General features: G+C 44.3%; 1 protein-coding gene across 2 annotated transcripts in view; it reads right to left on the bottom strand.

The window, feature by feature from the left end:
• The window catches only part of PAXIP1 (PAX interacting protein 1), a 96,600-nt gene that overhangs the window by 71,560 nt on the left and 3,939 nt on the right, over nt 1-21,101 (bottom strand). For both annotated transcript variants that reach the window (XR_012902118.1, XM_075922770.1), the window contains exons 2-5: nt 18,087-18,221; nt 13,747-13,790; nt 11,730-11,793; nt 10,089-10,202 (exon numbers count right to left, since the gene is read on the bottom strand). Coding sequence is in view for 1 of the 2 variants with exons in the window: in XM_075922770.1 (XP_075778885.1) it covers nt 10,089-10,202; nt 11,730-11,793; nt 13,747-13,790; nt 18,087-18,221 (357 nt within the window). In the remaining variant the exon portion in view is untranslated. The remainder of the gene's footprint in view (nt 1-10,088; nt 10,203-11,729; nt 11,794-13,746; nt 13,791-18,086; nt 18,222-21,101) is intronic.

Here is a 21,101-nt window from a genome sequence, read left to right as displayed (position 1 = left end):
CAGTGTTAATTTTTTTAAATTTGATTTCATATTAAATATTGTAAGCATTCCTCCTTGTTAACCATCCCTTGTTTTAATATATTTTGTTCCACACATATGGACCATTTAAAAATCAATCAATAAATTTATATATCTGTGTGTGTTTTGTTTGTATTGGTGGTGCACATCCACACAGTACATCAATACTGGTGTTGCACATCAGAAATTTCAACCCACCCAAAAGAAAAATCAGCTCACCAAAGGATAGAAAATATTACAGAGAACATTGGTCATGACCCCATTTAAATGGGATTGCCATCAGTGGCTTTAACTTGCTGGAGCCCAGGGCTGAACCCTGACCCTACCACCTGGCGTCAAAGCCCAAGAACTTCTATCCTAGGCACCAGAGTAGAAGTTACTGGCCCCTTACCTGGGGATGAAGCCTTCTCCCAACCCAGCTCCGACACACACTGGGCAGAGCGTGGGTGGACTCAGGCTTCAATCCCCTCTCCTGGTTCATGAAGTGATTTTTGTTGTCAGAAGGGGTCGCAGTGCAATGAAGTTTGCGAACCCTTGCTCTAAAGCAAACTCATGTGATATTTGTAAGCCTTATTTACATGTTCCCTACCTGTTAACATATCAAATAGAGACAAAGAAAAAGGTATCTTTACATGGAACATATAGGCATAGAAATGACTTTGTGTGTGTTTGTGCAGAGTACAGGGCAGAGTTTCAGGCATTATGTATTAAAGCACAATTTGATTAAAGTTTGGAGGGTTTTATTCAATATTTATTGTTGTGCCTGTCCTGGAGGGAAATGGAAATGCTACAGATTACTAGTACATGACAGATTACACTCTCTTCTGGTGCTTTCAGCAGTATATTAATTTAGGGTAGGAATTATATTGCCCAAAGAAACCATAAGGAACTTGAGTTCTTTAAGTACAGAATGAGAGATCTGTGAAGGTGAGCAGTAGCCAAAAGCCCAATTTAGATTTAGATGTGGCTAGGAATGAAGATCTGAGCTTATTCTCCAGTAGTTCACTGACACTTCCTTAGCAATAGAAACCCATAGAGAAGTCCCTAAAGCCAGAACTTCACGGCACGCAGAAACCATACAAGTACAACAGCCTGCCTAAGAATGACCAGGAGGTGCTGACCACACTGAGATCAATGGTACAGAGCCCAGTAGGACTTTCCCAAAACCAGCTAGAAGAATCAACATTCCTTGAGCTCCTCCCCAGAACTGAGATTTCAATGGAACTGAACAATAATCTCTGGTTTAGAAGTCTCAGAAGAAACAGATTAAAAGGGAGAGAACTCTAGATTTCAAAAGACAAGATCTAAATCTTCAGACAATTCATCCAAAGCTTTCCAAGAACACACCTAATTACAGGCAAGAAGAACTGGCCTGGCTCTGAGAAGGCCTCCAGAAATTTCTAGTCTCCATCTATATTCCACACATGGGTACCCATGCACACCATGTGCCTGAGTTTGGAGACGTTTAGTAAGCTGTGCCCATTGTTCAACACATTCTCCGTTGTTCTACCGATGCTCTAAACCAAGATGGGGTGCAGAATTGCACTTACCAGTTCCTTCTATCACAAATACAGTTTTGATCCTCAACAGAAGGGTGTGACGGGGTGTGCATACCCCGCACTGAACCAGGTGGGGTTAAAACCCAGTGGGTGGAGGACGTCCCACCCCTTCACTCACACTGGGCATGTTCCAAATGATGGGGCGGCATAAAAGGCAGAAGAGCAGCTTAGTCTGGGCTGGCCACTGAAGGAGAAGGACCTTCAATTGGAGCTTCAGGGCTACACCAGACAGTGGGAGACAGAGCCCCAGGAGACCACTGCCTCACAGCCCCAGAGCAACCCCAGGGAGAAGCAAGTTGCCGGGGAACTAGAAGACCCAGCCACTTCATGGGACACCCATCCCACCAACACAAGCAGGAAGTGACCCAGGGAGGTGCAAGAGCAGCTTCTCCCATGCCGGTAAACTCAGCATGTTTCAGCCGGATTCCCCTCCGAGGGAGTGGTGGACTGCTCTGTCACTAACAAGGCCCTGGGTCGGGACCCGGTGGAGTAGAGTGGGCCGGGTCCCCCTACCGGGTCCCCCTAACTTATGACTCTGGCTACCAAACCGTGCTTCCCTGAGTTAAAGGGCCATCCCACATTGACTTTGGCTACTACAACAGGCTGTCCTGAGTTAGAGGGCTACTTCTCATTGACTCTAGCCATTAGGATGTACTACCCTGGACCAAGGGTTGTAGCAAAAATGTATATTTTAGTATTGGTTATAAGCAGGGCTCGCTGAGCGGCGGTGAGCCCTGCTCACCAGCCGTGCGGTTCTGCACTCTGTGCATGCAGAGATCGCTCTGCGCTGGCTCTTCCGGGGTGTAATCTTCTCTCCATGAGCGAGTAGATTACACTATTTGTCGAGCCCTGGTTATAAGAGTATAAGTATGATGCATAATGATTTCCATGTATAATGTCTTGCTTATAAGTTCTGTATGCTTCTATTTCTCTGTGTGTGTGTGTCTCATGATTAGATAATGTTTACTGTAAGGCCTTGCTCCCTGTTAGCATTACAAATTAAGTTGTACCTCATGTCTGCATTACAAGCTAAGTTATGTCTTCTAATAACTATTATTCTTGTCTGAAACTGTACAAATGTATGGAGTGAGTGGAGCATGTGTGTAAGCGTGACAGCCATCACAAATACCCCAGTGATCAAGAAGAAGTGGAAACTTTGAAGATAACCAGGAAACAGTCATTGTGTCTGAGGCTGAATTGAATTAGCAGCATTGACAGAACCCTGGAGATAGGCAAGAGACCCCCAAGAGTGAGAGACAACAATTGGAAGCCTGATAATCACCATCAAAGGATAACTCTGGAAAACACAGATTAACACCTCTTAAGGATGGATGATTGCAGCAGGACACAGCAAAACCCACAGACTCCAATGGGAATTTTCATGTATAAGAAGGAGAGCTCTTGCCATGGGACTCCAGGTTCAGTCCTGCAAGCCAAGCCTCAGTGGAATAGTTATAGAGATGCAGCCATATTAGTCTGGTCTAGCTGAAACAAAAGACAGAACTATGCAGCATTTTAAAGACTAACAAAGATGGTCATCTTGTTAGTGTTTAAAGTGCTGCATAGTTCTGTCTTTTGTTTAAGCCTCAGAGGAGTCTCAGAAGAACGGTGACTCCTCTGTCAGTCAGCAAGACTGACTTGAGCCACTACAGACTGGTAACTATGGGGAGGGAGGGAGGGAGAGAGTGTGTATGTCTTTATAAAGCATATGCTAACTGCTTCTCTACTGTATTCTCAATAAATGCAATGTATTGCCTTTTCCCCTAACAAAGATCCCATGTGCTTCTTATAAGCATAACAGGGTTGGTATTCATACGCCGTAAAAGAGACTGACAACAATTCAAGAACTGATTAGGTGCTGTCCACGCCCCCATGTACCCTCCCTCCCCCCACAAGAGATGGGTGCGCATACACCACAACAAGGGGTCAGAGGGCAGACAGAATACGGACCACATATCTTGAAGGACTTCCAGTAACAAGTAAGTAACCTCCATTTCTTCTTTTAGTCAACCTTCCACATGTGGAATAGGGACCATAACAAGCAGTATTCAAACAGGAGGTGGATGCAAAGATGCCGAATTGATGGCTGACAGTAATACTACTGTCCCTACAACTGCATCTGGAGTATAAGACTGGACCAAAGTATAATGTCTTGTTGAGGTGTGTAAGGCACCCCATGTAGCTGCCCTGCATAGCTCTAGTAGAGGTACATTTTGCAGAGATGCAGCAGAGCTCTGGTAGAATGGGACCTGACTCCATTTGAAGGAGAGATGTCAGCTAGTTGATAAGGCCATGTCTACACTTCCACGTATGTTGGCAAAACTTTAATATCACTAAGAGGTGTGAAAAAATATTCCTGAGTAACATACGTTGTGCAGGCATAAGTGATCGTGTGCACAGAGCTATGCTGGCAGGAAACTCTCTTCCTCTAACAAACCACTGCTCATTTAGATGGTTTTATGATGTTTACAGGAGAGATTTCTCTCGTCAACACAGCACACCTACATGAGCGGTCTCCCAGCAGCACAGCTGTACTGGTCTATCTTGCTAGTGCAGACACAGCTTAACTTCACAACTGCACAGGCTCGGTGCTCTCAAACAGCCTTGTATCAATCTCTCTCAAGACCCTCCTCTGTGTGACAATGCTCAGGGCACGGTCTCAATAGGGTAAGCCTCCTTGATGTCAGTCCCTCCTGGGATCAACCTCAGAGCCTTTAGCACTATCTCACACTGCGAGCTCCCCTTTGAGAGCCCACCTAAATAGGATACCTGGGGACTCTTACACACCCACCAAGAGAACAATGTACTCCCAGCTTCCTCAGTGCTCAGTGACTCTTAGCCAATGTTGTAAAAACAAAAGGGTTCAGTAAATATCTGGAACGCAGAGAAAAACACAGAAAAAGTAGCAAGTTACAGCAAAGTCCATTCAGGTGAGTGCAGAGTCTGGAGGCCCTCTCTCTCCTGACCCATTCTAGAAAACCCTCTCTGTCACTGTACATGACCCACATGTCACCTCTTGTCTCGGCACATCCCTGGTTCCATCCCAGCCCTTATCTTGGCTCCCAGAACAAGTCTCATCATCTGGTTTTCCACCTTACTTCTTTTATTCCACACCTGGTGATACCAGCTGGCTTCCTACAGAGATGCTGTCTAGGGCCATTAGTTGCCAGGAACTAGATGCCCAGGCCATCAAAGTGACCAATGCCTACCGAGACGCTGTCAAAAGGAAACATCCTTCCCATCTGCCAGTTCACGTGGAGCATATGAGGGAAACTGCAGCACCCAAAGTATTCATTCAGAATGTTATAAAGAATTCCCAGTTCATCACATAACAAAGGATTATGCAACTAGAGAGTCAATCAGAGAGTCTCTGCACAGATATTGCTTGACACTCAATCTCTGTGCTCTGGTAACAAAAACTCTAAGTGCCTTTCTAATTGCTTTTGTTGTCTGTAGATAAAAGTAATTCTCTTCAGACATCTTGGGAGGTAGATAGGCTGTAGTAGAGTCCCCTCAGGAGCCTCCTGCTTGCTGCGCAGGGAAGGGAGAGGAGGGTGCTTATGTCAACATGCCTCCTCTCCAACTTTGTACTCTATCTCCACAGAGACAAGAGGGGGCACAACAGGACTTGGGATGGAGTTTGCTGGCTGCTTTTGGGAGTGGTGGAGGGCCAGGGCAGGAGTGAGCCTGCCTAAGCCCCATTGCACCACCACCCAAGAGCCACTTGAGGTAAGAAGGGTTCAGCTGGTGCCCACATCCTGAAACCGTACCCCGTTCATGAACCCTACCCCCTCCTGCACCTCAAGTCCCTGCCCTAGCCCCGAGCTCCCCTGCATCCAAACACTCTCCCAGAACCCCTCCGGCACCCCAACAGCCTGCCGCAAGCTCAGTTCAGAGACCCTCTCACACTCCAAATTCCTTAATCCAAGATCAAAGCCTGCACCCCAACCCTCTGCTCTAGCCTGGTGAAAGTGAGGGACGATGGAGTGAGCAGAGGGTGTGACCTCAGAGAAACGGCACAAAGAAGGCAGGGCAGGGTATTTTGGTGTGAGGTAGATCTTGGATTGCACTTAAATTCAAAAAGTGATCTCATGCTTAAAAAGGTTGGAGACCACTGGTCTATGTGACACTATACGTCTTTCATGTTGAGAGGGAATGACTGATAGTGTGACCATGCAGTATTTTAATTTTCAGGTGAATATATTTAGATGGTGTGGATCAAGAGTCAGACTCAATCCCCTCTTCTTTTTGAGGACTAACAAGTACGGGAATCAAGTATCAGAGGGGTAGCCGTGTTAGTCTGAATCTGCAAAAGCAAAGACTGTGAATGGCTTGCTAACTACAAAAGCAGCTTCTGCTCTCTTGGAATTCACACCTCCAGATCAGCTGCTAGAAGTGGGCCTCATCCTCCTTGATTGGATCCACCTGGTCATCTCCAGCCTGATCCTGGCCTGCATATTTATACCTGCCTCTGGAAATTTCCACTACATGCATCTGACGAAGTGGGTCTTTGCCCACGAAAGCTTATGCTCCTACACTTCAGTTAGTCTATAAGGTGCCACAGGACTCCTCGTCGCAAGTACGGGAATAGAATTGATTTCCACTGATACTGATACTGATACTGAATTGGAATTCTACAGCTCTCTGATGAAGGGAGTCCACTTCTTGACACAGAATTTCCTTGTGAGATTAGGCCTCAAAAATGAACTGGGAAAGAGGTTTGTGGGCAGGAATCAAGAAAAATTCAATCAGACAACCATAATGAATAATTTCTAGCAGCCATTTGTCTGTCTGCTGTTAAAGCTCTCCAGTTATGGGAAATTGGGTAAGGCAATATCCAAAATATATGGAGCAAGATTACATGGAATCAGAAAAATATAAGGAGCAAAATTACATGGAATCACTAAAGCGTGCCCACGAAAGCTCATGATACCATCTACATTTTTTGTTAGTCCCTAAGGTGCTGCACTTTCTAAGGTGTTGCAGGACCATTTGTTGTTTTTTAAAGTTTTTTCAGTTACAGACTAACATGGCTACCCCTCTGAGACTTTGTTCTGTGGAATAACTTTGTTTCTGAATAAAGATGGACCTTAGATGAGAGTGGAGCAAGGACAGGGAAGAGCAAACACATCTTCCAGAGAGATATTGGTCTTGGATCTGAAGTGAATCTTTTGCTGGAGCCACAGGATTCAATGCTTCTCTGGTCACAGCAGAGGACAGATCCATCTGCAGATGTGACGTTATCAGCACAGGGTTTGATCTGGACGTTGAAGCGAGCAGTTCTTCAGTTTGCATGTCAGAACTGTTACCAGAAATGAGGGACCTGTGCTACTTCATTCCACGTTCTCATGAGGAGGAAGTTTACTTGGACCCAAATTCTTTGGACCTGAGAGCAAGGACTCTCCTAACTTGGACGGAGTTGGAGAGGGATCGCTTTTCTTTGTGTCAACCATAGAAGATGATTTGTCTTAACAACTGTGAACGTGCCCCCATGTCTATCATCACAGATAAAAATGGTGACTCAGGTACTCAGAACTAATAAATTGAGGGCAGAGGGCCTGGAGTTAACCTAACCAGCTAGAAAGAGAAGTAACACCCCACGACTAACAAATACCATAGCTTTTTTTTAAAAAAGCACACTCTTCACAGGAAGATGGACAGATCTGCCATCAATTTGGCTGTCATCCAGAGAGGAAGAGAAGGACAATTAAGAGTATGGGATGTTAAAGAGTCCCAGCTTGAAAAGCTTTACAATTTCTTAATGGTTCTGTGGCCACATACCAGGTGACTGAAAAATAACAACAATTCCACTTCTCTGTGATTATTATTCTGCAATCATTTGATTTTGGTGTCATTTGAAATAGTGAAAGGAAGATATTTTAGAGAAAATGTTTTTCCTCTCCACTATTCAATGAGAGAGTATAGTATCTGTAAATAGCACATTAAATGTACATAGCACTTTACCAACAAATAGAGAAAAGTATAACAGACAAAGATATGGGGGAGGTATGGGAAGGGTGTTAATTAAAATGGTAATGGTGCATTAAATATATACAGAATTTTTAAAAAGCATGTAAGTGCATTGCCCATTCCCCCTCTCCCCTGCTGGCACCTCCTCTGGCCAATCAACATGCCCAGCCACCTCCGACCTCCACTCATGGAGGAGGTGGACCGGACGGAGCTGGGCTGCAGTTCCTGCCCTCCTGACTCTGGGGCAAGGGGAGGTCAGGGACAGACCGTGGTTTCCACCCACTCCATGGCATCTACTGGAGGGAGTGGGGCTGCACTGTTCCTCCCCAAGAGTAATCGGGGACGGGGTGTCCACAGCAGCGCAGCTGGTGACCAGCGGGGCTCCTTCCCCAGTCTAAAAATGCAGCTGGAGCCGGGGGGGGACGCAGCTGGAGCCAGGGGGGGGAGGGGGAGACGCGCAGATGGGGTTGGGGCAGGGAGGCCACTTACCCAGTCCAATAGCCGGCCAGATGGCAAGCCCCAGTCCCAGCTGGCCACTGTCTTGCTGGTGAAGCTGCCTCGAGGGGTCACTCTGCAATATAGCTATACCCTGAACTCGCTGTCCCAGTGATCGCTGCAGTATAGATCTCCTCCGACCATCCCCCATCCTTTCTGTGTTATGGAAAACAACTGAATACCAGGCATATCCCGTTTTTCTGGCACAACCAAACTCTGATTTTGCTTTAAGTTAGGATAAGAGGAAGCTGCATGCCAAATTTGGTGATCCAAACTTTTAGCGTTTAGGAATAGTTCTTGAACAAATGGACTCTCAGACAGACACACATTTCCAAAATATATAAATAGATTTTAATTTTATTTATTTTGGGGCTGGTGGGGAGAAATTATAAGATTCCTGCCAAAATCAATAGAAGTACTTTTTCCTTCCCTCACAAGAGGCCCAAAGATCTCCCAGATTAATTTTATAGCTGGGAAAAAAATAATCACACTTTTGATAAGATGGTAGTAAATTCAATCAATGCACTGTATACAAACACTACGTACATTACAAACATTTCTAACAAGTTTATTTCTCAATCAGAATTTTCTAAACCTGACAAACTTCTGCATAAATTTAAAGTATACATTTTAGACCTCGGTTCAGCAAGCCTTCATACACACGCTTTTTTTCAAATATTTTTAGACTATTCACATCCATAATGTCAAGTATTTGCTGAACTTCTTGAAGGCTCACAACTTAAGTTACCAAAGCACAAAACAAATGCCAAAGAAAATCTTCCTGCATCCACTGCTAACTAAAAATGTCTAAAGTAACTTTTTTGTGGTTTGTGTTTTTTGATTTTTTACAAAATATTTAATTATGGTTTGAGAACAAATACACGACGACTTTTTTTCCCCCAAAAAAGGTAATATTTATACTGGAAATTCCATAACTAGAACATTATTTATTGGATACTAGGAGAATGTACTGGTGTTGTCACCATTAGCAGGGCTTGACAATTAATGCGGTCTGCGCATGCGCAGCATGCTGAACTGCGCGGCTGGCGAGCGGGGCTTGTCGTGGTTTGGTGAGCCCTGACCATTAGGGATATTAAAATGCATGTAACCTTTAAATCAGCACCCCGTGTCCACCAGTTCCAGCCTGCTCCCTTCCCTTTGATGCTGCTGCCTCTGATACAGAGGCAGCAGCGTTGGGAGCTGGCAGTTCCCCAGGAGCTGGTGTACTCTAGGACTTGGCGGCTACCTGTGCATACTGGAAGCCTGCATGTAACTGTGTACACAATTACACTTTCACATCCCTAGTCCCCATGTACCATTTTTGGCAAATCCCCATGCCTCTGTTATTCAGTTTCCCCAACTGTATAAAAATAATACCTTTTACTTAATCTGAAGGTTAACTGGCGTTTGTGAAGTGCTCTGAATCCTGTATATAATGCTCAGTATTTTTAATCAAAATATGGTACAGTAAGTAATGGGACAAAATAACCCTTCATCTTCCTCCAAAAAGAAAATCCTTTGGGAATTTTGTTATTTAGGGTTTCCTTTTTTATTCTCCTCATACACTCCTAAAATGTCAACAAAATGGAAGGCACTGAAAATCATGTTTTCAATGATAGTCAAGTAAGAAGATCACAGTCAACATGTGGTTTTAAAGTATTTCTACTCTAGCACTGTAATTTTTCTTCACAAATGACATAACAACACAAGTGTGCTACTGACTAGTATACAGGAGTGATTAGGAAGGCAACTATAAAGCCAGTTAAATAACTGTTTGATGTCTAAAGTTTTTATGTAGCTACAATCAGATTAGAAATACATAAATTGAAGCTGCGAGACCTTTTGAATTAATCTAACTCAAAGCTGTAGGAAAAATAAATATGTAAGACAATTAGCTGCAATGCATTAACATGATCAGTTCTGCTTTTCAAATCCAGTAAGCAAAATGAGGTTTTAAAGAACTTCAGGAAAGATGAAAATTGTTAGATTATTCAGAAGCAAATGAGAACTATATCAAGAAAGATTGTACATGTAATAAACTCTTACCCCCTTTGGCTCAGGCACAATCAAATGAGTACACTTATTATTGAGGCTCAGCTGGCAATCTCCTCCATAAAAAGTAACCAAAGCCCATAGCACACTTCGGTCTTCAGATGAAATCTAATAAGAAATTAAAAATAAACCTTTTAGTGCTATGCAACAAAACTTATTTTGTTTCAAGAGCATTATTATCTCTCTATATTTATAAAAAAAAATCCTGCTGGACGACAGAATGTTCCTGCCAGGCAACATGACGTTATCATGTCATCAGCGTCAACAGGCTCTCTCAGTGAAGCAAAAGCGTCAGCGAGAGATAGGCGAGTTCAGTGAGCAGAGGGTGCAGCCCCCTACTAGCTTGTAAAATACTGTTTAGAAATTTAACTAATGTTCTACTTCCCACCATTGTTCAATAAAGAACTAGTATGACACTTACAAGAAACACTGAAGGACCATGCCTTAACCCATACAATAAAAAGTAACTTTAGCAGATGTTCTTCACTTATGCTAACCTGAAATTAAGATATTATTTTCTGAAGCGATCACGTAACAACTATAGAACTAAAATGCAAATATCAAGACTTGTTCACTCACATAAGATGACCTACTTATTTAGCTTTAACCACTACCTTGCAACTCAAAAAATCCCCCCTTCTTTTAACAAAAATAACTGTTTTATGGACTTTACTCGCATTGACATTCTCCAAGCTAGGGAATATCATTACTGAATAATAATAAAAAATCTTTTGGTTATCCATGCCAATGACTACCAAATTCCTAAGTGTTGCATGTAATTATAATGACCAAGACACCAGCAGCCTTAAAAAAATCCCAATATTCTTCAGACTTTAAAGGATGAAGATAAATTCATTTAACCTATTAACATCTGTTAGGGACAAAGGCACTAACAAAAAGTAAAACAAAATAAAAACCAGGAGACCACATTTACAACACATGAAAACAATCAAAAAATCTTGTTGACTAACACATTATGTACTATTCTGTCAAACAAGCCAAGTAAACCTGTACATTCATATGCAACAGAAAATAAACATTTTCCTTACAGCACCAGCAGTAATTTAAAACCACAGGCACCAGCCTGGAAAGACAAATGAACTCAGTGTGTGAACTGGTGCAATAGAAATGTTCACAGTATTAAGATTAAGCAAGTGATATATTTTTCCAGGACTGGAGCCTACCCTGTCTGAAATTTTAGCTCTGGTACCTCCAACAAAACAATAGGTATAATCATGATGATCAGTTATTTTGCAAAGTTTTCCCTGCTTAATGCATGGATAGCAAGCTAAACAAAAACACTAAAATAAGACATAAAAAAATTAAAAGTAAAAGGCACATAATTTCTGCATACTGCATTCTGTATACTAGAGTATCTCTGTACTGCTGAATGCCATCTAAATGCCATTTTCATTCGACACTTAGGATAAAAGGATTCTGTGGATCTCCACATATGATATCCAATTAAGTATTTAGTCTAATGCTGCTCAAATAGTGGTTCATTTCTTGTAAACCAAAGAAGAAAAGGCATGGTACATGCAGGAAGATAAGGAAAACAATAAACAGAACACCAAAATATACAAATGTATTGTAATTATTCTAAGCTGTATTTCTTTAAAATGGTTATATTCTCACCTGAGAGAGACAAGCAGTGACTCCAAAAAAGATCTCACATGATTCTGGAGAGAAACCATTCACCCTGGGAAACAGATGTCAAGGACATAAAACTGGAATGGAATATTCTTGGAGGGTTTTAGAAGAGAATTAATGATATTATGTATGGCACTTCTCATATATTTGAACATTTAAAAAGCCAAACCAAAAACAAACAAAAGCTAGTCCTTCAAAGTGACAGACTTTTTTTCATCAAGTTGCAAATTTCAGTGAAAATTCAAGTTTCAAGTCAAACTGATTCAGACTATTTCTAACTACAGTAGGGGCCCTAAATGGCACTAGTGATAGAAATGTAGCCGTGTTAGTCTGGGGTAGTTGAAGCAAAATGCAGGACAATGTAACACTACAAAGTGCTACATTGTCCTGCATTTTGCTTCAACTAAATGGCACTGTGATCTTGCTCCTCATGGACAGCTTATTCCGCACATTTTATTCCGCCAAAAGAAAAACCACACACACAAAAAGCAAAAGGCATGAAACCATCAACTTATTTTTCAGGCATGTATCTTGTCTTTAAAACCATTCTTTCTGAAGCACCTTGCACTGGCTACTGTAAGATGACAGGATACAGGGATAGATGAACCACTGACCCAATATGGCTGTTCTTGTGTAAATCTACCTTCCTAGATAGGTTGTGTTACCTATATTTTCAGGAAAAAGCATAAGGGTGTCTCCTACTACAAAGCATGATAAAATGCACCTAACAACAAAAAACCCAAACCTTTGGCTGTCCATTGCCATCTTTATTCTATATGATCTGTTTGTCTGGAGGGTGGGCCAGATTTGGGAACCTCGTTACTCTAAGAAAAGAAATTTCCAGGTAATCACGGAAAAGGAAGAGATAGCAGTGCGGGGCGGCATGCAGCTTCCCTGCATATTTTTCATTTAAAACTGAGACCAGTGGGCTGGGACTGAGCCAGGCAGCCGGTCCAAGTTTTAAATGAAGAGCATAAGGGGCATTGTTGCAGTTCACCGAGAGAGTTAACCAATAAGCAGTCACTTATTTTTAACTGGTTACCTGGGTAGCCGTTAATACCTTTAATACCGATCCGGTACTTTCAGATATCATAAGGACTCTAGGGCTATGTCTACACTATGGGCCTCATGCGGAAGAGCAAATGCAAATGGAACACTCATTTGCATATGTCACACTCATTTGCATTTCTTCTTCCTTTCCCTTTTGCGCAAGAGGTTTTTGTGCAAAAAAGCGCTGTGTAGACGGCACCCTTTTGCGCAAAACCCCCTTTTTGCATAAGCCATGCACCCGGGGGCAGGGACACCCATACGCTGCACGCCCAGGAGCCGGCACCGCCCATGCACCATGTGCCCGGGGGCAGGGCTGGCCCCGATCACTCTGCGGGCGCACAGAAATGGCTCGGCGGGCGCCATGGCGCCCGCAGGCACCACACTGGGGACCACTGAATTAGGGGATGTTAAAATATGTTTATTTTTGTAAACATATAACTGCTGAAATGTACAGAGGTTACATGTTTACAAGGGGGAGCCAGGCAGAAGGCAGTGCTCGTGGGAAGCTGGGTTCTAAGCATGGGTTCTGGGTTCTGCATGTAACCATGTATGTTAACCAATGAGCTAGGCTGATATGCACAGAGGTAGCTACTCAGAAAAGTTACTGCAGAGATGTGTATATCTCATTGAAACAAAAACAAGTTACAGCAAAATAACTTCACAAACTGAGGGCATTAAAAAAAAAGGGATAACTAGTTTAGAGTCCTTTGAAATGGCTGCTCCATAAGCCAATATACTGCAAATTCAAAGCATTCATTGAAAAAAAATTCTGAACCCTTTACACAAAAGATACAACCATCACAATATAAAGAGACATTCTGCTACTGAGAGGGCAGATCTACACTCTGACACCTAAAGTACACAATTCCAGCTATGTGACCACCAGAATATATAATGTTCATATATTTTTCATATGTATGGTACAACATGAACAATTCAACAGAAAGGATACGGCAGAAGAGCTCCACATTGAACAGACAGAGTCACCCAGGAAGGCTGCAAGACAAAATGAATGAAGTATATTTTTAGCAAAGTATCTGAAGCAATACACACAAATAATAGCGCGATTCCTGTCTATTCATTTTAAAACCAAATTTCAGTTCCACAACACCTTTCATTTTAGGATTACCACGTGTTTTATAAACAAAGTATTTAATTCTCACAACACCCCACCTGATATTACAAACTTTTAAACACAAACAATGAGTGGTCACAGAGCAAGTCAGCAGCAAAGACTGGAATAGAACCGAGATTTTCTGACATCTGGTGCTCTGCTTTAAACACCAGCTATTTGGACTCACTTAAAAAGATATGCAGAATTGAAGATACAGGCAGTCCCCGAGTTACGCGGATCCGACTTACGTTACCAGGGAGACGGGGAGCAAAGTAGCGGAGGACCCGGGCCGGACCGCGGCGCTGATCTGGAAGCGCCGCGGTCCGGCCCGGGTCCTCCGCCGCTTTGCTCCGCATCTCCATCTCCCTGGTCTGCTGGCGGGGGGGGGGGGAGGGGACGCAGCTAGTGCCTCCCCCAGCAGACCAGGGAGACGTGGAGCAAAGCCCGGGGCCTGTGGTAGAGCAGCTGGGGTGCTGCCGGTTGGTCCCGCAGCACCGCTCCTTGGCGCTACTGGACCAACCCGGCAGCACCCCAGCTGCTCTGCCCCAGGAGTCCTGATTCAGCCGCTGCTGATCAGTTTCAGCAGCGGCTGAATCAGGACGCCTGGGGCAGAGCAGCTGGGGTGCTGCTGGGTTGGTCCAGTAGCGCCGAGGAGCGGCCGCGCTACTAGACCAACCCAGCAGCACCCGAGCTGCTCTGCCCCAGGCGTCCCCAAGTCAGCCGCTGCTGAAACTGACCAGCGGCTGACTACATGAAGCCCGAGGCAGAGTTGCTCTGCCCCGGGCTTCCTGAAATCAGCTGCTGATCAGTTTCAGCAGCAGCTGACTTGGGGACGCCTGGGGTTCTTAAGATGAATCTGTATGTAAGTCGGAACTGGTGTCCAGATTCAGCCGCTGTTGAAACTGATCAGTTTCAGCAGCGGCTGAATCTGGACGCCAGTTCCGACTTACATACAGATTCAACTTAAGAACAAACCTACAGTCCCTATCTTGTACGTAACCCGGGAAATGCCTGTATTTACACCCAACATCCGGGGTAGGCAATAATTTTTGATGGGAGGTGCCACTCCAAGATTTTGGTAAGTGGTTCCACACTTTTCTATGGAAGGGATCCAGGGTCTGGGACAGAGGCTGGATGCAGAAGTGAGCCTAAGGTATGGAACTGGGGGATGTAGGAGTATGGCGTCTGGAACAGAGTATAGATGAAGGAGAGTGTTGTGATGTGGGGCAGAGACTTGTGGTGCAGGGTCCAGGAAGGGGTATGGGAGCAGGAGAATATTCTGGCCTAGGGGAAGGATGTAGAAGGGGGTGAAGGGTCAGGGAGGGACTAATGACCTGGGGAAAGAGTGAAGGAGTATACAGAGGGTTTGGATGGTGACCTGAATCAGGAGGGGGTAGTGAGCTGGGTCAGGGAGTTGCGGGGAGAGAGGGACTGGCGTGCCAGAATCAGGCTATGACCGGGAGGCGTTTACTTATGCAGCTCCCAGCCAGCAGATCTGCCAGGAAGGCTCCCTGCCTGCTGCAGGCCTAGATTGCTCGATATAGCTGGCTGCTCCTTGTGGCTCTCTGCTCCGGGCTCTGGGAGGAGTGAGAGGGGTAGGCTTCGCACATTGTCCCCACCCTTAGTAAATGTCTCAACTCCCAAAAAATTCTGACTTTCTCTCTCTCCCCCGCTCTCTCTTGCTTTTGTACCTAAGGCATCAAAAGAACCAGACTTTGGACTTAAGAAGGGTTCTAACATGAAAACTTGGTCACCTCTGTTGCTGGGAACATGTAGTAAGGATTTTATTTGATCTAAGCCTTGTTTGTTAAGTTTTAGTTACTAGAAAGCATTTTATCTTCATTTCCGTTTTAAGCATTTCTAACTTTCATTCCTTATACTTGTACTCACTTAAAATCTAACTCTTTACCTAAATCTTAACCCTAGCAAATTAAAGAAATGTGTTTTAACCTTTAATCAAAACTAATCCAGTGTTATATTTAAGCTGAACTGTCTGAGTATCTCCAGTTAGAAAACAAATTGTTAAATCTTGACCCCTTATGGGACAACAGACCTTCACCATCTGAATTGTCGTCCCGAAGAGAACTAGACAGTGAAGAACACACGTTTGGGGAAATTTTGGAGACTGGAAGTGGGTTGAGATCATTTTGCAAGTGGTAATGGGAGGCTAGTGGAAAACAGTGTGACTGGAGCATGGCTGGCAGGCTACAGCTATACGGAGACATTCGGGCTGCATCTAGACTGGCATGATTTTCTGCAAATGCTTTTAACAGAAAAGTTTTTCTGCTAAAAGCATTTGTGGAAAAGAGCATCTAGATTGGCACGGACGCTTCTGTGCAAAAGCACTTTTTGCGGAAAAGCGTCCGTGCCAATCTAGACGCGGTTTTGCATAAGAAAGCCCGATTGCCATTTTCGCCATCGGGGCTTTTTTGCGCAAAACGGTTCTCAGTTGTCAACACTGGCCCTCTTGCGCAAAAGCATTTGCACAAGAGGGCTTTTTCCCGAATGGGAGAGTCGTTGTATTTGTGGAAGAACACTGACAATCTTACATTAGATCGTCAGTGTTCTTGCGCTAATTCAAAGCGGCCAGTCTAGACAGTCTAGACGCAGCCAGGGTGTGGCCTGTATAATATTTGATTACAAGGGGGCACAGGTTGGGAGCTACAACAGCAAAGCATAGTGAGGCACCCAGCGTTGAAGGATAGGTAGGAATATTACCTCTCACTAGCTGAATTACACCCCAGAATGTGATAGGAAGAAATGATACTCCCCTTCCACTGATCTCACAAACGAAAAGCATTGTGTGAGAGCTTCATATTATAATCACTATTACCAAACTGAGGAGCCAAAACCATTCTAGAAAATGGACTTGTTATTGTTTAAATAGAAACCTGCTTCTACTGAAATTTCATTTTTGACTTCTACTGTTCCCTGTTTGTTTATTCTATTTATATTTCTACATGGGCATGTAAACCCATGTACTATAGTAGAACCTGAAAGTTACAAATACCTCAGTAATTTAGTTCATAACTATGAAACGTTTGTAACAGTGAACAAAACAGTATAGGGATGTTAAATTTGGATTATTCAGATAATCGAGTAATCAACGGAATTTCCATCGACTACTTGATTAGTCGATAAAGGGGGCGCTGGCTATCCTGCTGAGCCTCTGCCTTTGAAATGTACAAGAGATGCCCACGGTTCTTGTACATTTCAAAGGAAGGGGAGCAGCAGGGAACCCGCAGGAGTAGGGAGGAAACAGTCCCCATTCACTCCCACAGGTCCTGAATGCTGCACCTCTCCCTTTGAATGGTAAGAACTAGAACCACCGAATTTGGTATGCAGCTTCCTCTTATCCTAACTTAAAGCCAGGTCAGGTGTTTGGTTGTGCCAAGAAAACGGGAAGTGCTGGGAATAGGACTGTTTTCCATAAAATGGAAAGGAAGGGATAGACAGAAAAGGGATGGGTACAGAAAGGAGGACACAATACTGAGAGTGGCCACTGGGAGCAGAGAGCACAGAGGAGAGCTATATGCAGAGTAGCTGCTGGAAGCAGCCACACCACCAGGAGCTGGGGTGGGCAATAAAACTGCAAAGGTTCACCAGGGTTAGCCCCTGGTGAGCCACTGCTGCTATATTTATCTGTGCCTCCACAGATACAAGCGATCGCAGCTCCTCTTGGCCAAGAACGGCGATCCGTGGTCAATGGAAGCTGAGATTGGAGGAGCAGATAAATACAGTGGTGTGGGGGTGCACCGGGGCTAAAACTGGGAAGCCACTGGTGGCTGGGGGAGGAGGACTGGGAGGAGACAGAAGGCTCCAGCGAATGGGACTCCCCACCCTGAGCCCCTCCTCAACCCTCATTCTCACACACCCCATGCCCCCAGCCTCCTGTCCTGCCCCCCACATCTCCAAGGCTCCGTCCTTACTCCTGCACCCCCCAAACTGCCAGCCTCCTGCCCTGAAGGTCTCGGACAGCTCCAGGTAAGTCTTCTAGTCCTATATAACTGTCATTCAGAAAATAAATTGAGCACCAAGTTTAGAAGAAAGTTAACCCCTCCCCTCCCATTTTCTCCACACATCAGATGAACATGAATGGTACTTTACAAAATTACAATTAATTACCGTGGAAAACAATTACATTAAATTTTCTCTCATGTTATATAGTAGTTACTCACCTTTACCACAGGGAGATCAAAGACCTCACGAGATTCTCCAACCTCAGGGTTGTCTCCATCTTCTGCAATAATGTGTGAAGCCAGTGCATTATAAGAAACCTCCTTTGCTTTCCCAGCTTTCAGAAGCTGAATAACCTAAAAACCAAAGAGGAAGACAAATCAAAAGATCATCTTAAGATTTTTGGCTTGAGAAAAATATTAATTTAGCAATACTAATAACCCTTGGAGATGGAGAAGTAATATTTCACTAATTTCGCTTCTTGTTTTATTATAGAAAACACAATTGTGTTATAGGCAAGGCCACCTAATATTGCACTTACCTAATATTGTTTGCCCCCAACACTTTCCATTAAAAGCCCCTCTCTTCAGTTGCTTATAACTTTGCCGTGAATCATTTGGCTGAAATTTTACATGTTGAGTTTCTGCCTCATGCTGAAAATGATTTTGTAAAATTTTGTAAGAATGACCACACTAGGTAACACTAATGATGCATCTAACCCAGTATTCTGTCTTCTGACAGTAGTCAATGCCAAGCATTTCTAAGGGAAAGAACAAAACAGGCCCGGTCATCTAGTTGAAACATCTCAGTGGCACAGTGACATCCAAAGCATAGGGTTGCATCCTTGACTAATAGTCACTGAGGGACCGATCCTCCATGAACTTCTCTAAACTCGTTACACTTTTGGCCTTCATGACACCCTGTGGTAATGAACTCCACATGTAGATAAATTTTGTTAAGTAGTACTTCCTTATGTATAAAACTGCTGCCTATTAATCTCATTAAGTGACTCCTGGTTCTTGTTTTATGTGAATAATTAAATAACTGTTTCCTGTCCAGTTTCTCCACGCCAGCCATGATTTTAGAGACTTCTATCATATCTCCCTTAGGGTGTGTCTAGACTACATGCCTCCTTCGACGGAGGCATGTAGATTAGCCAGATCGGAAGAGGGAAATGAAGCCGCGATTAAAATAATCGCGGCTTCATTTAAATTTAAATGGCTGCCCCGATCTGCCGATCAGCTGTTTGTCGGCAGATCGGGGGAGTCTGGACGCGATGCCCCGACAAAGAAGCCTTTCTTCATCGACACAGGTAAGCCTCGTGAAACCAGGCTTACCTGTGTCGATGAAGAAAGGCTTCTTTGTCGGGGCATCGCGTCCAGACTCCCCCGATCTGCCGACAAACAGCTGATCGGCAGATCGGGGCAGCCATTTAAATTTAAATGAAGCCGCGATTATTTTAATCGCGGCTTCATTTCCCTCTTCCGATCTGGCTAATCTACATGCCTCCGTCGAAGGAGGCATGTAGTCTAGACACACCCCTAGTAATGCCCCTCTTTTCCAAGTTGAACAGTACCTGTCTTTCTAATCTCTCCTCATGTAGAAGCTGTTCCATACCCTTAATCATTTTTGTTTCTCTTATTAGTACCTTTTCCATTTCTAATATACCATTTTTGAGACAGGTGATCAGAACCCATGAAGGTGTGGGCATACCATGAATTTATACAGTGGTACTATAGCATTTTCTGTCTTATTATATATTCCTGTCTTAATGGTTCCTAACATTCTGTCACCTTTTCTATCTTGACACACTGAGTGCACGTTTTCAGAAAACAACCCACAATGACACTAGGATCTGTTTCTTGAGTGGTAACAGTTAATTTAGACCCCATTATTTTGTATGTATATTTGAGATGTTTTCCTATATGAAATACTTTGCATTTATCAGCACTGTGGGTGACATCTGTTTTCTGCAAAAGCGGCGAGGAGTCCTGTGGCACCTTATAGACTAACTGAAGTGTTGGAGCATAAGCTTTCGTGGGCAAAGACCCACTTCGTCAGATGCATGAGAAGTGGGTCTTTGCCCATGAAAGCTTATGCTCCAACACTTCAGTTAGTCTATAAGGTGCCACAGGACTCCTCGCCGCTTTTGCAGATTCAGACTAACACGGCTACCCCTCTGATATCTGTTTTCTGGTATCCAGGTGGCACAGAGAGGGAAGCTATCAAATTCAAATGTGGGAGAAACAAAAGCTGAACTAGGAGAGAAGGAAATGAACAGACTGGGACAAGGGGTCAGCTGAAACTGGGAGATAGAGGGGAAGGGAAGGTTGAAATTGGTTTGGCAAGAGACCAGGGAGAAGAGGTATTAAGGGAAATCTTGAAGGGGAACTGGGATGAACAGCTACTGTGCTGGTGGAAGCAGGAGGTTTACCAAGATTGGTAGAACCTTGTGCGCGTACAAATGCCTGCCTGCAGATGCAGATATCCGTGGATAGAAACTGGCATCTGCTGATCTACTCCCAGAAGATGCTGCAGCCAAATGAGAAAGGAAGCTGCTGCTGCTGCTTCCAGGATCCAGTACCCCGGGCTGGCAGCTCCTCCAAGCCATGCAGGTGTACCACCCAGTTGCATCCGTCAGAGGGTCGTACAGCCCCACCTGGAGTGGCAGTACCACACTAATCTCTTTTGGCTGCATCTCCTGAGAGTAGAGGGCTGCAGATCAGCGAATACTGATTTCTATACGTGGATAGCCACATCTGCAAGTAGACATTTGTATCCTCTAGGGACGTAAAATTATGATGAACTCACTAATTGAATAGTCAATGCAATTTACATCAACTATTCGATTAGTCGATAAGGGTGCCTCTGCTACACTTCAAAGGCGAAAGTGCTGCAGGGAGCATGGGACCAGTGGGAGACTCAAGCAATCCTCCAGTGGCCTTGTGCTCCCTGCAGTGCTTCAAAGTGGCAATGCTGTGTGGAGCCCGGGGTCAGCTGTGGACTCCACGCAGCACTGTCACTTTGAAACACTGCGTGCACGTGCAGCCCAGTCCCCAGCTGGCCCCAGGCTGCACACAACATTTCAAATCATCAGCGCTGCATGGAGCCCGGGGTCTGGCCCCGGGCTCTATGAGGCGCTGCTGCTTTAAAGCATCCTCTCCTCCCGTCCCCACTTACTGCCTCTTTCTGATAGCGCGGGGGGGAGGGGGAAGGAAGCGACTAGTCGACTAGCA

This window comes from Pelodiscus sinensis, chromosome 2 (genome assembly GCF_049634645.1).
Source record: "Pelodiscus sinensis isolate JC-2024 chromosome 2, ASM4963464v1, whole genome shotgun sequence".
Taxonomy (NCBI): Eukaryota; Metazoa; Chordata; order Testudines; family Trionychidae; genus Pelodiscus; species Pelodiscus sinensis.
Note: the sequence above shows the minus strand (reverse complement) of the source record. Positions and strands in the feature narration are given on the sequence as shown.